This window comes from Camarhynchus parvulus, chromosome 6, assembly GCF_901933205.1.
Source record: "Camarhynchus parvulus chromosome 6, STF_HiC, whole genome shotgun sequence".
In the NCBI taxonomy this organism is placed as follows: domain Eukaryota; kingdom Metazoa; phylum Chordata; class Aves; order Passeriformes; family Thraupidae; genus Camarhynchus; species Camarhynchus parvulus.
In genome coordinates, this window is record NC_044576.1 from 13,500,408 (window position 1) to 13,518,113 (window position 17,706).

The following is a 17,706-nucleotide window of genomic DNA, read 5'->3' on the forward strand; positions in this document are numbered from 1 at the left end:
ATCTTTTCAGTTTGTTGGAATTAAAAGATTAAGTAAAGCTTTGATTTCTAGCACCTTTCTCTTTGTGGTTGAGGAATTAAATAGCCTGAACTCTAATTGAACTCAGTAGGAACAAAATTAAAGCTCAATGAAAAATGAAGCTCTGGTTCCAATGGTCAGTGCAAAAATTTACAAAAAGAAGTTCCCATTCAGAACAAAACAAAGCTAGTTGTACTTATGGAGAAGCACAATGTTTGCATAATTCAAGTTTTTACATAATTCAACTTCACATGAATGTAATCTTTTGATGGTTTCTGATAAAATTCTAAAAAAAATCTTAGGGAAAAAAAAAGCTATTTCAAACCATGAAAAATGCTGAATCTGGAAGACAAAAGTTGTGTTCAAGATGCTTCAGAATGCATATCGAAAACTCCAGATTAGCCACTCAGAGTGAAATTAGAGGAGTACTTGTAATCAGTTCCATCATGTAGGTGATATATATTCCCCTAAAGATAGGCAAATAGATCAATTGATTGATCCATGGTTTTGGGTTTTGAATCTAATACTGTCTAGCAAATACATTTCATATAACGTAACAAATAATAATGGAAAAGGATCAGGAAGCTTTCATTATAGCACCAGAATCATAAATCATTCAACTAATTAGAAGCCCATTCTTCTTTCTTAAAATTACTTCAATCAGCCTAGTTTATATGGAAAAAAACACCCAGGATTTTGAAAAATTGAGAGGAAAGAAAATGGAAGCAATGTTGCAGTTTCCAACAAATATATAAGTAGAATCCTTTCACATTTTGACATCGTGGTTTACCACGATGTGACCTGAAACTACCTTGACCTCTCTGAAATCAACATTTTTGCATTGAAATGAAACAAGGGATGTGGTTGTTTTGATGTATGGCTCTGTGACATATTATAAATATTACATCACATAACCACAGAGGATGTCAATCAATAAGGAATTTTTTCAGCGAGCACTAAGTGAACCATGGGTTCTTGCCTCTGAATGGCTCCTTTAACATACTACTTTTGCTTAAATGATTAATAGGAGACATATTGTCAGAAAACATACTTAAAGTGAAAAACAGTAAACTGTAGAAATATCATTCATTTTTTAAGCAATTTTCTAGAGCACATGTCACATAAATTTACATAGAGACAGCACTATTATAGTCTTGTAAGCTGGATAGTAGGCATACCTTCCACTTAAGTGTGAAAGCAATGTGAAAATATTTTATTTAACCTAGGCTGCTCTACTCCATGAAAACCAAAATGCTAAGCTGGATTCAAAAGTGGAATCATTAAACGGTGAAAATGTGACAACCTAGAAATCCTTCTCAAAAATTTGAAACAAACTAAAAAGTATATGTGCACACCTGGGACAGTTGTGCTGCTGTTTAACCTTCACCATTTCTGAATGCAACAAATTCAAGCCCATAAATTCCCCATAAAACTGCTTTTAGTCTCCTCAACTTTGTATTGTTTAATCCTAACTCCTAGAGCACAGATTGGATTACATGGAGATAAGTTATATAACAAACTCTGAACACTGTGGATGATGCTAACAAAAAGCAAGCTCAGGCTCTGCAAGGCAAGGTGACCAGCACTGCTGGGCTCTGACTCGCCTCCAAACGCCCTTCAGAGCCAACGTGAAGAGTGCCAGCACACAAGGACTGAAATAATGCCTCAGGTGGTAGCAAGGAAAAACACATCTAATGTCTCTTTTTTCCTGCATAATCAATGGCTTACTTGTCTTAAGGTTGTAGCTCTGAAAATTACATCACTTAGCAGACATTCCGGAAGTTATGGGTCTATATTCATAACCATCATCAGTTACAAGTATTTCTGGGGTTTATTTAAATAATACTTACACATTTTAGCAACATTTCAGTTGGACTTTTGGTATTTTATCAAGTCTCTATATTAAATTTCAGATGACCTTTCGTGTAATCTAGCTCACTGACATTACATTATAAAGATAGTTTGGGGTTTTTTTATTGGAATGTAACTGCTCTGAGTGAAGCAGCACAATATAGGAGGAATCATTTATTCTGTGTTAATAGTGGCTTGATAACTACAGCAGAAGCAACTTAGCACCATATCAAACATGAGCAGAAGGCAAGGCAACTGGCTATCTCAGTAGAGTGATCTTTTTTCTTTTTTTTATTGCCTTTCATCCTTAGTGTATGCAAACATTGCCTTATCTTGGCCTTAAAGAAGGAAGTGCCTTGAGTAGGGGTATGTGAATACTGACATTCAGGAAATCCTGTGCACACCTGCTCAACTCAGACATGCGCTATACAGCACTGAAATTTTTCTTGAAACAGGGTTCCTGAGTATGATCTCACTGAAATGGGGGCTACTCAAATTCCCAGGTGTTTCATGGCAGAACATTACAATGCTTTCAGAATAGAGTAGATGCTTGTTTGAGACTCTGGGTTGACTTGATTTAAATATTTTTCCAGTAGTAAAACAAAAACTTTCATGCTTTATCACATCTACAAATGAAAACACTAACCTGTATCTCTGGTAGTCATCTTCGTCCTTTTCTTTGCAGACCAGTTCATTTGGGCAAGCAATGTTTCCAAGCAAACTGAGATACTGTAGTGAGGGCACAACTTCAGCCAAATGGTCCAAAAGGCTTTCTAATTCTGTTATGTGTCAAAGGTAGTGGGTTAAGGCTTCAATGACATTAATGAAAAAAGCATTTGGAGTTGCATCACTGCTGATTTAAACATACATTTCAATAACTGACAATCAAATTTAGTATGGCATTCAGGAAAATGTCACATTAATTGTTCCAAGGGCAAACAGGGATAAACTTCAGTCAGTTTTTTGGCATGGAATGAAAGAATTGGGCTGTTTTGTCATTCTTTTCTCCGCCTTTCTTTCCTAGGTGGCTCACTACAAAACATTAAAACTTTGACAAAATGATGGATGCTGTGTGGTAAAATGGCTAGCAATTGCTGGAGCCATGAAACTTTTCCAGCATGGAAACAAACAGTTAGTTTCACAGCACATTCATCACTAATATATTCAGTCCAGTGGAAAATGAGTTAAAAAAAAAAAAAAAGAAGAAAAAGAAAAAAGTCAAACCACAACAACCCAGGTTCACTCCCAGCATATAAACGCTTTGAGTGTCACAGCAACACATTTGTAACTATTCAATTAGGAAATGCCAATTAATGCTTTACTAAGTGCAACTTAAAGACTTCAGTGTTACAAATACTTTATACGTGAAGTTTTAAAGTCTTGTAAAGCATAAACTTTTTCATTAAAAGAGCCTCTTATTTTGATGCTCATGAGGCTTTTTAACTTAACTGTATTTCTCAGAACATAAATAAGAAGGGTACACCTTCATTATTGTAAACCCGAATAAAACAAACAAGCAAGCAAAGGTTAAACTGTCTTTAACCACAGCAGTACTGGAAATCGCATGTTAGGATTAAGCCTAACAACAATATTCAGCCATTTGCACCTCAATTTGTTAATTCATCAAATAACTATTTTGTTGTTATGCTCTAGTACGACAATCTCTAAGACTTGAAATATACATTCTAATTTACTTCAATTTATATACAAAGATATCAGTGTGATTCTCAAAAAATATGCCATGCATGTGTGTGTGAAAACTTTCCAATATTTAAAGATCAACTGACTTAAACAAGAGTAATAATTATGCAAAACCATTAAAGGATATTTCATTGCTCTGTTTTTATTCCATCCTGCTGTTAGAGACAAACTATTGTTTTAAATCCTCAGTTCACTTTTGTTGCTATTATTTATACTTGATTTATGTGTTTCTGTTATCTTTGTTATTTTTAGCTGATGGAATTTACTTTATTTCTTCACCCCAATATCTTAAGGGCAACAGAAGCAACACAGAAGGGAGAAAACAGCTTCATTGTTAAAAATGTGGTCTGTGTTTTGTAAGCCTGAAATTTCAGTTTATTTCCAAACACACAGGAAGATCATGCCAACAATTACTAATCCTAATATATTAAAATCAATGTATCTACACGTATAGTCAGTGTTCTGTTCCATAAAATCTAAGGAGTCATACTTAAATATATTGTATAAGTCAGGAAAATGAAGGTTTGAAATAAGATCAACTAATTAATTGAAAAGATAGGCATGCTAACTTTTAATTTGGCTAAGCCACAATACAGAATGTTTTATACTAGTAATTAATCCACCAAACCCCAAGAAAAAATTACCATTTTTAGCACCATATGATTTGTTAGCTAGGATGAATTACCAATCCAAACTTGTTGCTCATTTTCATACCTGGACCTTAAGCTCACACATAAACTGTTTCATGGCTCTTTCAGGAAGTATGTGACTGTGATGGGAAACTCACAAACTGTTTTTCCACACATGTTCAAGTGTGGAAAAGGCTTTTTAAAAGTTTCCGAAGGCTGTTAGAGAAGTGCTTGAACCTGGCACCCTCCCTCAGCCAGGAGCAACACTTAATTTCTCCCAGCATTGCTTAAGTTGCAAAAAGGCTCCCTGAGAGAAATAGTTTATTATTACAAAAGACAGTTATTGCCATAACAGCAATCACACACAGGAGGTTAGCTATTGCAAGGCTTTGATTGTATCTGGTAATTTCCTATCAAAAGGAAAAAAAAGCCCATAAAAATAACACCCCAACAACCACAACAACAAACAAAACCAAGTCATTCAAAATGCTTGCTTCTTTTATGAAGGAAACATGCAGGACTTTTGCTTCTCAGTTCAGCAGAGCTATTTCTTCTGTAAGAGCTGTTCTCTCCAGAAGTTTGCTGAATGTGGAGCATGACATGTATTCTAACTCCCATCTCAACATGCAGCCTTCAAGGCAAATGCAAAATGTATTTAAAAATGTAATGAAAAGCAGTGTCAGCTTAGATACGCACAAAGTGTAAGACTACACCTCAAAAGCCTATGGAAAGCAAAAGAGAGAGACACCATATTCACCAAGAATTTTAGGTAAATAACAGGAGTTGATAAGCTGCATTTCAAAAATCTAAATCTCCCAAATTTAGAAGTTAGTGTCTATATTCTAATATCTTATGTCTAAACCCTGAGCATTTATTTTCAGATGCAAAAACACCCCTTAAAAAGTATCTCATACAAGAGAAGTAGCAGTTATATAATAAATAAAATAATTAATTTTTCTCTTCTTTAGGACTTCGATATCTTTTTTTTTATCCCCCTTAAAAACAAAATGCAAGGTCCAGATTGATTTTCCAAGAAGTCCTATTCACCTAACACCACAGTTATTTTTTACAAAGCATGTACAAAAAACCCCCCAAAAAACTATATCCTGTTAAAATTCTCATGATGAAGTATTTCTCAGAGATGACTCATAAGTCATGGTGCACTTCTAGTGTAGCGTTCAGTTAATTAGCATGTCAAATATTTATTTAAATCATGATAGTGCAACTATATGATGCCACCAAAAGCATTATGTCTTTCTAAAACAATGCTAGGAAAATATGGAGAGAGAAAATCAAAGCAAATCTGAAATTTTATTGCCAGCTTCCTTTTTATGGTTTATTGTTGCAGTCCAAGCATTGCCATATTGGTGCAATCAGAGCCAAAGAGCTGCAAAACCCTGCTGTGCCACTTCTAAGACCAATTTCAGCTCCATTCTCTCCAAAAAAGAAAACCCACAATTAAATCCATGGACAGCGCTAGTGAAAATGTATTTATTTATTTAGAGCTCTGTAAAAATAGCTCTGGACTGATCTGTCTAAAGTCAGTGTCACTGATCACCAGGTGAATTTGTAAGTGTGATGCCAACACTTACACTATAGTCTACTGTTGCGGTGCGGTCTTTTCACATTTCGGTTCAAGTTATAATTTATAGTAGTTCTGTATTTAGTTAGTAGGTTCCACTTCCCCTATGTTCAGTTACAAATGGTTCTGTCTGGGCTCTTTTTCCCGCCAGTGCCCTGTCACTCCTTTCGGTTGCTTGGTAACTGCCCCAGCCCCTTTAAGTCAATCATTTAATCCCTCCTCAGTTTCCTTGGTTACTCTGTCAACCCCTCCCCTGTTGCCTCGGCAACCTCAGTGCCAGTCACTCTCTGTCCCCACCTCGGTCCTAGAACCTTCCATTCCGGGCAGGAGTGATTGGCCTAGGGGTTGCTGCCCCTCCCCAACGAACTCCTCATTGGCCCCTGTTTTCTGTCAAGTATTCTGTTCTGTTACATGACTGGCCAAGGCGTGGGTTGCACCGCCCCTCCAGGAGTCTTTATAATCTCTGTTTTTCCCCGCCCACATTGCAGTTCCTTGAAGCTTTTCCCCTCTTTGGAATGAATCCGAACCATGCTGCAGAGAACTGTCTGGCTTCTTTTCTTTCCTGCGCGTTCAGCTGGAAGCTTTTCCTGCCCCAACGGCCACGGGTGAAGCTCCTCTACCTCCGCCGTAGGGAGTCACCTTGGGAGCGGCCGGCCGGAGCCTGACTCTGCCTGGAGCCGCTGCTCCGCCGCTTCCCCAGCCAGGCTGCTGGTGTGTTGGGAGCTAGCCGGAGCTCAAGGACTGGCACTCCAGCAGTCTACTGTTTGAAAAATGGTTTAAAGTACTGCTGTTGTGATAATTAAAGAGCCTTAGTGTAGTAATCCATCTCGTAATTCAAGTGCCATCATTACCAGTCTATTAATGCCTCTCTTTCTAACAGACATCAAACAAAAAACTGTAACAATTAAAATCTTAAAATCATCAGCTCTACAGCTCAAAAGCTATAATATTCTCAGGAATTATACAACAGTGGTTCCCTCCAAAAATGTAACTTGGTCTTCAGGAACAATAAACAGAAATACACTGAACATACTTTCAAATTTCATCCAAAAGACTACTAGTTTTAAATTAGGAAAGCATTTAAAAGAACTGGGTATCTCTCACAGATAAATTTTTTAAAGCCTCTTCAGACTGTTACAATGTACGTACCACACATGCATATTTATACTGTTCACAAGCAGACATACACACCAAACGTATCTTACAAATAGGCATGTTCTGACTTGCCTGTTTTCACCCTCTCTCTCATACTCAATACCACTGTTTCTGAGGTTCTCTCAAAGGCAGAAAGAACAAGCAAAAGCCTAAAGCAAATGTTGTGTCTTCTGTCTCTGCCTAAGAACTAACTGTCTGTGCAAGCTTGTAGCATTTTCATTCATTTATTTTGCAGAAAATCTTGTAGCCTGGACTAAAATTCTAGTGGCTAGCCAGGACTTCGTCCCCTTTCAAACCATTCAAAGATTAGTTCCCAGGGAATATTACATTTGCACAAGGACAAAGTTGTGAACTCTTGAGTGGATAGTGCCACTTGACTTAGTTATAGGAGAACTTCGCAAGGAGGGACTCATTTTGATGCTAAGCTGTGTCTTTTGACAGCAAGCATAGCAAAAGACTATTCTAAACTTCTAAGAGGTTGAGTGGATTCACACAGAAACTACTGCATGACATCTTATGAGTTCCTCTATTCCAGACTTCTGTGTTGTTCTATATTCTTTAGCTATGTCTTTTCTGTATATTTCCAGGGCAGAGACACTGCATGGACCCTCTATGGAGAGTAATACAAGGATCAGATGCTTTAGGTACTGAACACTAATGCTGGCCATCCCCAAACACCAGAGCATTTCTTCCTTCCTTACCAGTATTATTGGTATAACCATATTCACACTTGTTCTTGGGAAAAACTGCTGGTCAAACCCATGCAGAAGCATAATCTATGCTAAGTTTCCAAATTAACTTATTCTGTCTAAACAAACTTATACATTTCCTATGTCACCATACAATTACTTTTTACATATAGTTTGACATATGCAAGAGAATCTGGAATTTCTTTCTGTTGCCTTTTTGTCTACTAGCAATTCTTTCTACTAGTCACACACTCAAATACAGAAAAGTAACCACTCTTGTTCTCTCTCGCAGTGCTTTCCAAGTTGCTCCACCATTATCTTTCAAAAAGTCATTCCACTTCCCCAAAAGAGTTGCAGGAGAACTTCCCATGTTAATGAATTTCATTGACTATAGCTTTTGGAAGGTCTTGGAAGCAAGGAGATACAGTAAAGAGCAATCAGCATACATTCAATATATTTCTGAAATATGTACATGAGAATATCAGGGATATCATGCAGAATTCCAGATCATCACATAGAAAGTCCCAAAACTGTCATTCAAAAGTTTTCTGCCAACTAATCATCTGTCATGCAGTTGCTGCAATCAATCTCACATTAAAACAGCTGAATGACACCTCTACCAGAGTCATAAAGGAGCAAGATACCTATACTTATTCCCAGCTGAAACATTTGCTTCAATTAAATTTATCACAAACATGATGTAGCAATCACAAGCTGTTCCACACACAAATAGCCTTGAATCAGAAGTTACCAATTCTGCTCTGAATGCATTATGAAAAGATCTTTGCCACCTGAACGCTTTTCCATTAGAATGTGCTAGGTCTTCAAGGTTGGATAACCACAGAAATAGCTTGCAATATGCAAGTATACATCTCCCTCTTCTCTGTGTGCAATAGGATGTCACACACAGTCATTTGTATGCCACATTCTGGCTTGAACCCTATCTGGTAGGGAGATAGGACCTCGAGATAAGGCCTTGCTCACTGACTTTGAAACCACTTTGCTCAAGAAGAAAAAGGTGCAGAGTGGATGGTAATTAACTAAGTCCATATATCTCATGGAGAGCTTCCTGCATACTGAATATTTGGGAAAAAAATCCCATTCTGCCTACTGGAGCAGCATTAGTTTTCTTTATGTAGCTGGAGTTGCCAGTGCTCTTAAAGGCATTTTAGAATCCCCATGGTTCCAAGGCTGCAGATTTGAAGACTACGTTTCAATGTTATTAAGTAACAAAGCATCACAAAGACAAAACTAAAGTAGCAGATCACTGTTTTTAAAAAAGTTCTGATATATGCCGCTCAACTCCTGCAAGCACTGCTGTAGAACAGCATAAGGAATCACCTGGACTGTGGACTACTACTCTCTTCCACAGATGTATGGAAGGTGCACACAAGACTACTTCTCTCCTCCATGATGGCCTTCACATGACTTAATTTTTACTTCAGGGAAAGAATCTAGAATAATCTTCTTTTCTAAAAGAAAGATTCTTGGCTCATTAGGTACAGAAGTTCTCTAACAAGCCACACAGATTTCACTAAATCCACAGTTGTTGTGTGGAGAACTCAGAAGCCTGTGTAGGAAGAGTTCTGTACCACTTCAGTTGTCTGTTTAGAGGGAATGGGGAACGAAGCATAATAGGAGAAATTTTGTATCTTTAAAGTATTCACTCAATCTAAACATCAAGTCTTCAGCAGTTAATATAATGAGGTTCTGGTCAGACTGGGACTTCTGTGTCTTCAGGCACTTGAGGACAATTTAGGAACAAGCACAGAGGCAAAATAAATTACAATCTATAGTTTTGGTGATAAGCAAATCTGTAAATATTAGAGATTATTATGAGACCTGTGTGAAGACAAATTATTCCAGAAGTACTTACTGGTATGTCATTCAGGTGAGGTACTTAATATATGCTGCTTTCAAAGACTCAAGAACATATAATATTTAAATCTGAATCGGCTCCTCTTGCCATAAGAAATGTACATACTATTATGGACATTCTGCCTGGTTCTAGATTTCCCATGGTATGAAATATTTTGTTTTTTCCCTAAACCTTTCAAAACCTAGAAATATATTCAGTTATAAAACCACAGAATATGTTAGTTTGAAGGGAGCCACCAGAATGACTAAATTGAACTCCTGACCTTGCACAGGACATCCCCAAGAGTCACACCCAGTGTCTGAGAGCACTGTCCAATTGCTCCATGAGCTCTGTCAGGCTGGTGCTGTGACCATTGCCCTGGGGAGCTGTTCCAGTGCCCAGCTCAGGCCATTCCCTCAGGCCCTGTCACTGTCACCCCAGAGCAGAGATCAGTGCCTGCCCATTGTCTTCCCCTCAGAGGAAGCTGTAACTGCAGTGAGGTCTGCCCTCAGTCTCCTCCTGTCCAGGCTGAACAGACCAAGGGACTTGGGCTGCCATTCAGCTTCCTCTCAAGCCCTTCACCAGCCTCATGGCCCTCCTCCCTCTGTGCTACATTTACATTCAACACCTTTTTCTCGAGAAATTTTAGTACCAGCTCCTCAAAAGTATATAGAATGTATGTTAAGTATACAGCTTACTGGACTAAGGAGAGAAATGAAGTCTTACTACAAAGAATCACAGATCTGGTTCATTATCAGACTTGTCTGTTTAGAAATGAAGCAGTGAACAGCTTCTAATTTTCAGCATACAGGCATGTGTGTATATATATATGTACATAATATATACATATATTTGATAAACTATCTTTTGATAGTTTGTCAAATTTTGAAGCTGCCCTTTTGAGTAGTTTTGACAAATAATATAAAGATTGAAATGTAAAGGAAATTGAAAAGTCCATACTATATTGTTCCATACTGATCCAGATCAGCACAGTGAAAAGGCACAAATCCTCACACTGCTATAGCACCCACAGAGAAATAAATCTATTTAGAAGTTTCCTGACTGATTCGTAGTATCTAGTCAACACACTTAAAAGGAGAAATGAGGCATCCCATTACAAGAATAGAGACTGCAGTCATAAGTCCTTCTCCAAAAGCAGCTTCCCATCTACCCCATCCATCCTGATCTGCACTGCTTTCTGCTGTCCACTGTGTGTGAGAAAGAAACTAAGATATGTTTCCCAAAGCAAATCAGACTTTTAAAAAAACCCCATACTATATACATGAAATAAAGCATGTTAGATACATAATCCAACACTGCACAGTGTTGACGACTCTCCTTTAGGTATTTCTGTTTTATAGACTGTATTTTAAAAGATTGTAAACAGATTATACATTACAGAAAAGTTGAGCAATAAGACATTTTTTTGATTGTTATATTTTAATTTGTTTCTTCCACTTGTAGCAGAAAAATTGGTAGTGGCCTGACTGTAACTGAAATAGGCAACCAGAAGAAAAAGATACCAGGTGATTGTTCTTAGTCTTTGCCTGATTTAGAGATAAGCTTTCACATTTGTACAGTATCCAGACATTATGTTAGGAGGGCCCAAATGTTATTTACACATGCAATGCCACATAATAAGTGAACCATGCAAAAGGAGTAGAAAGCTCTTATCAGAACTATCAAAACAGGATGTGGATCAAAATGAAGCCAGAATAAAAGGAGAGAAGAGTACAGTTATATTAAGAGATACTCAGGAAAGCTCTCATATGTGTTCTAAAGTTTACATGCTAATCCAGTTTTCAAAGGGGTCAGTCTGGCTTTTTGTTTATTATCATCTCTCTCTCACTCTCTCTCTGTATATATTTATGCATACATGGCAATATTGCACCCACTGAAGTTTTATTTTAGATCAGTATTATTTGCTCAATTGTCCTTTATATAGGGCTACTGTCGTATACTGAACAATCTTTTCTGTAATGTATTTCATTATCCTATTAAATGTACATTTTTTTCTTAACATTTTTTGAAGAATTCTATAGAGAAATAATTCATTAAAGGAAGTGATTTAAGTTCAAATAAGACCTTTTTCAAACACAGCATTAACATGGAGGAGAGGAATCTGGAAGGTCTCTGTGCTTCTGTAGACTGATGTATCCTCCCTACAAGAGATGACTGCTCCCCAGGGCTCAGGATGTTAATGATGGACAGAAGTTAATTAATTTTTCTTCTCTGGCCAGTTTGTATACAATAGGTGTTGCACAACTATTTCTGCAACTCCTCTATTAAGTTATTTGTAGCACACTACAAAATGCATATATTCTTTCTACAACCTGGGTACCTCAATATTCTCAAAGCTCTAACTTCATAGTTTTTAGATTAAATTAAAAAAAATCCCAGGACACATCAAATCCTTCTTGTCATGTTATCATTGACTTTGAGAGCTTACTGACTTGATAATACTATTCTAGTCTGTCTGTAGGACCAGCAGAAACTCTCACTACTAAAAGATTACTACTGACAGGATAAATTTTTTCCCTCTGATTTTGTTCACTGAGTTAGTATCAGTACCTCTGCCCTCTTTTTGGGAAGTGTGAAACTCCTCCAGGACTGCTGCCCATAGGACAAATATACTTACGTGCTTTTTGGTCTTATGGCCACAGTCACACTTCATGGTTTGTAAGTGGCATCACCACAACAAAAATGTCCTTGCACATTCTTCACGAGTTTAGATTTTACCATTGCAGCAAACGACAAAACAATAAAACCAGTTACTCAAATCCAACCCATAATACCCTGTATTAACCATAAATCTAGCCAAATACCTAGTACAGTAATGATTGTTACTGTTCAGGAGACAGTCTTGGCAAATTTCCATGGCTCCAAGAAAGAAAGTTACTCTGCTGATTTTTATTTATTTATAGACTCAAAAATAAGTGCAGAAATGGTAGAACCTGCAGTTATTTTTATTCCCCTCAGTAGGAGGATTTTACTTTAGTAGGAGGTAAATTGCTCTCAGTTTACATTGTCTGCAATAAAAGCCTGCAGTTGAGCAGTCTTGTCCTCACACTGCAATTACAAGGCCAGGGCTTTGGCGGGCTGTGCCCTAAGACTCTGCAGGCCTCCGCTGGCCTTCTGGCCACAGTTTGATCACCCTTCACTTTTCCAAAATCATACATTACACATCTTCAAATCTCCAGATGAGTCAAAGTCTGAGAAAATAATCGAGACTACGTGCATAGACTTTGCAGATAATTAGTTTTTACAGACCATTATCCGTAAGCCTACAGACGAGGGGCTCTGATTCAGCAGAGTATTTAGACAAATGTTGACATATTTATTCTTAATAAATAGAAATAGGCACTAACTTTAGGCATATGGAGAAGTGACTGATTGGTTACAACTGGACTTAGTCATACATCAAAAGACTTTACTGCATTAAGACCTTGATTTGAAAAGCATTTTATGGGAATTTATACAGAACTGGAATACCAAGAAGAGAGCGACATGCTTTTACAGCTGCAGTTGCATAGCAGCTAGCCAATTGTGCATATTACCAGTTTCATGAAAATAGAGAAAATCATTAAAATTATTATACGGGTTTAAGTAATTTTATCTTACTTTACTTTAATGCTTTAAGAGCTATTTAAAGTATTAAAACCTGAGAGCGTTTCACTGCACGCTCTATTCCACTAGAGGTCAGCCTGCAACAGAACCCCAAGCAAACACAGGAACTGCTGCACACGGGTAGCACTGACATTATTTTCTTTCTCTATTTTATCTATTAGAAAGATTTCTTCAGAGCCATAACTTAGATCTCTCACTAAAATGGAGCAACAGGAAGATATAATGGTGCATTTCATTTATGAATGACCTGTAATAAATTACTATGAAGTATTCCAGGTGCCAAACGAGAGAATGCTTTGTCGGCACATGAACTATATTTCACATACTTTAATTTGGCTGACACATAAAACTCATTTGACATTTTGCAGGTATTTCTTTGAAAGGATATTTGGTTCTTGTTGAGCGTTAAGGTATGGAGGTGGGGTAACCTGGGTAACAGAAGGTCATTTCCAAGTAGATTGTTGTCCAAGATCAGTTCTTCCAAGTAACTGAATGTTTTCAGTCCTTCTAGTGACCTGCAAACGACAAAGGCAACAGGAAAAATGATACTCCACTAAATCAGGGAGGCCATTATGAGCTGAAATAAATATTTTAACCTTCCCTTTCAGGAGTGGGAATAGTTTTGGTTTGGGCCTGTCAGAAGAGTGAATGACAAGCATTAGTGGCAAGGGGAGTGCTGGCACTGCAACACATCCTTCACATGCTGGCAGGATGAAGGATGCGGGTCACTTAGTGAGTAGCCAGGATCCAAAACAAAAGGCTTCAGATATGGGGCCTGCAGGATGAATTTGTCAATGTCTTGTGCCTTCAGGCACCCAGCCTCGCCTGACCCTAACCTCCATTCCCAAGATAAATAACTCTGTCACAGTTCACCTTCATTCCCTGGACACAAATTTAAGTTGTCATCCATCATTTCTGCCAAGAAATATCATGCCCTGCTAACAATAATAAATACAACTTCAAGTATCATTTCTTAGTAGTTACCTTACATGCAATATTAGGAAATGTAGAAAGAATTTTCCCCCCTTTTTATTAACCTCCTAATTAGCTTCTTGAGTTCATGTAAACAAAATGAAATGTTCTCTGCAAAATAAAATGCAGAATTACTCCTGACAGAAAAGGCCTTTGCTTTCTTCCTTCTTGGAACTTACTGTCCCACTGTCAAGCCACAGGTCACACTGCAGAGAGCAGCTTTAAAAAGGAGCATTTTACAACATGGTAGTGAAGATGATTGCTTGTAAATAAACAAGGTTCTGGAAGCATTCATTCCTCTCACAGCAAAGTACCAAAAAAAAACCCCAAAAACTAAAAAAGAACATTTCATTACCTTGTTAAGGCATCTATTCCAAGCCTGACTCTTAATGCTTGCTCATTCCAACAGTAAAAAACTCCCTACATATTAATCAACTAAGACACATGATATACAAAGATATACAAAGCATAGGCACAGGCATGCATTCACAGCTCATTCACCTACCAGACACCTAAAGATATGCTGAGATTGCATGACTTGACAGCTGATCTACTATGCCTACCAGTGGGAAGATCATCACTGTATCTCCTGGCTGTTTTATAGAATGCGATGAAGAAGGGAGATGCAGGTTATACTACTTATTCAGCTTCCAATGACATTTATACTGAGGGGATTTCCTCACCCTCCCCCCAGTTTTTGGCAAAGATCGAAGTACAGCCAAGGTCCCTGTTAGAATGTTCCACAGATACAATTACTGGAGGAAAACACAAGTATTATTAGAAAAGGCAATGTAACATTCATCTGTGCAGTGAAAACAAGATACTGCTTTTGTAGCTAGACCATACAGACCACTTACAGATCACACTAAGACAGCTCAAGCAACCGAAGAAACCAAGTGTGTGACCTTTACACTGGGCACTGCACACTGAACCACGAATATTCAAGTAACATTTTTTCAACACTGCAGCAGTGTATTTCAGTCCAAGGATTCCAAAGTCTGTTGACTTGAAAGGGAGGGGAAACTATCACTTATGCCATTTTGACGCTCAGCAGCTGGACATGAAAAAATTTGCCACCTATACCCTTATGGCATTTCTATATCGTTACAGTGCATTGATACTACAATTTCTGAAGCTGAAAAAGTAAAGGCCTCTATATTACATTTTACTGAAATAATCACCACAGTAACAATCACACGTTTTGCATGTGCCTTTAGCCAACAGTTTTGGGAAAAAACCTCAATTCAGCCTACATAAACTGTTCACCAATAAGAGTTGTTCTAGCATGCTGCACTGAGCTAGCTGTTTCAGCAAAAGGTCACAACAGACTCGGTTTTGCCAAAGTCAAGATTCGAGGAGAAAGCAGCAAACATCTTAGACAGTGCTTTCCACCAAGTACCTTTAAAAGGCAGAAAAACTCGGAGGAAGTAGCAGTGAGTTTATCAAGCTGTTATGAGTTTTCATTTCAGCTTGACAAACCTAGTTTAGCAAATTCCCCTTAAATACTCTTTATTGTATAAATAGTGGATTATTTCCAAACCTCACATTTCAATGTATGACTTTGACTTGCCAAAAGAGTTCAGAGAAGGCCACCTCCTTGTCAGCACCACAGAGCCTTATGGGATGTTAATAGGTCCTTTGTGAAAAAACACTGCTTGGGCTCTGGTCAGTGTCAGCATCAAAATACACATTGTTCTTGAGTTATGTTATGCAAATATAATACTCCTATCATGAGAATCAGCAAATGGTTGGCAACTGGCAAGGAGAAGAAAGCGCACATCCAAAACTGCTGCAGGGGAGGCATAAAACAAAATGACAAGCCATGAAGTGGGACAAAAGGCCTTGAAACACTAGAGGGAGTTGCCTATTGAAACAGCCTTTCTTTCACAACCCTGGGCTGAACACAAGGGCACTAGTTTCATAGATGGGCAGAGAAAATTGTGCGCAAATCTCCTTACACCTGTCTGGTTTTGATAATTTTTGCCATGTAATGTTATTAGCTGCTCAGTTAAAAAGGAGCCATGTTACACAGGGGGTTGCTTATAATTGCTGTTTTCATGTCATCAGAGCAGTGTGCACTTGGTGATTTAATCACCTAAATTCAGAGTCCGGGGAGATGGGAGGGGTTGCCACAGTACAGAGAGAGGGTGTAGCCATTAATATAAATTTACAGCCATGTGTTGTTTTGCTATTCATGGAAATTTTTTTTCATCTTAAACTTCTGTTTAAGAAAAGCACCAAAACAAAAATTGTTAAGATGTGGCAAAGAAATAAAAAAGGAAAAAATGTGTTTGCCATCATTCAGTGTTACTACCTACTGAATTCTATGCAACAGTCTCTACCATCATAATATATTAGGAAATATTGCCCAGCAGTTGTACTCCAAAGTGTAAAAGTTTTAAGTACAATCCACACAACTGGTTTTATGGTACAGTACAAACTTCAGCAAGTTCCATAACTTCCACGAGCCTCACTTTCCCATCTGCAGATGGGGAATAAGAAAGGATTGCAATTGTAAATTGGTACAGAGAAAGTATTTTTAAGAATCTGAGACAGAAATCGGTACAAAATACTGTCATTTTTATTTTTAATGAGGTTGAGCAAGTAATATTAATGTACTCTAAGTATTTCCTTATGAGCCCATTACAAAAGAGGAGAGGAATGCCTATGTATACACAACAGAGGAAGAAGGGCACAAGCAACCTAAGGGATGAATATAAAAAGAGGGAAATCCCCTAAGAAAGAGAACCAGTCTAAAGTTAAATCTGTACTGTTTTCTCATAGTTCACAGCATAAAAAAATGTCTCCCCATGTTAGAATACTGAAACAAACACACAATCTCACCACAACAATGCAACCAGCACTGAAGGGCTGGTGGCAAGTAGCTGTTTCCCTTACTTTCAAAAGGCTAATAAACATCACTAAGGTGGATTGCATGTTGCTTGTCCCTGCTCTAATGTCATGAAAGCTGCCCATTATCTCACCCACAGGTACCGTCTCAGTTACCTCATTGCAGGGCTCACACTCTGCTCCCAGAGGAGAGCAAGTGTTGCCAAGAGATTTCCACTGCAATTTTCAAAGTCACATCAAACCGACAAAACATCACAACGTATTCAGTGCCGCCTCATTCAAACAGAAAAAACTTTAAGTTTCCACTGTAATTAACCCTATCCTCGTTAAGATAATTATGATCAAGCTCCCTGTCACAGCTAATATCACAGCATCATTGCCTATGGCTCACGCTTTGCCCTCATTAGCTTACAAAAACACTGCGCTAAACAGGAAACTGACTCCCTCTGCAAAACGACTTAAGATGCTCTGTAAGTAGACAGTAAATAATCATTTAGAATATAAAGGTCTCAGAAATGTCATTTTATCCCAGTCCTTTGGCTAATCAGTATGATTTCTTCCAGCTTTCTTTTCCATAATTCATTCATGGTTTATAACAAAGTTTTAATCATAAAGGAATGTCATGACAGAGGTTTTATTTTTTTTTTATGTATGTGTATGCATGGTAATTGTCAACTACACTATTTCATGTGATCCCTCTGGCCTGACAGGGATTTGGTTACAATGAAAGTAAAGAGCAACTTCATTTTGGAAATATTTGACAATGAAAATACG

The 17,706-nt window shown here is 37.8% G+C and overlaps 1 protein-coding gene across 3 annotated transcripts in view; it reads right to left on the bottom strand.

The window, feature by feature from the left end:
- LRMDA (leucine rich melanocyte differentiation associated) overlaps window positions 1–17,706 on the bottom strand; it is a 634,206-nt gene that overhangs the window by 253,530 nt on the left and 362,970 nt on the right. For all 3 annotated transcript variants that reach the window (XM_030951416.1, XM_030951417.1, XM_030951415.1), the window contains exons 3-4: window positions 13,499–13,625; window positions 2,516–2,655 (exon numbers count right to left, since the gene is read on the bottom strand). In XM_030951416.1, coding sequence (XP_030807276.1) covers window positions 2,516–2,655; window positions 13,499–13,625 — 267 coding nt within the window. The remainder of the gene's footprint in view (window positions 1–2,515; window positions 2,656–13,498; window positions 13,626–17,706) is intronic.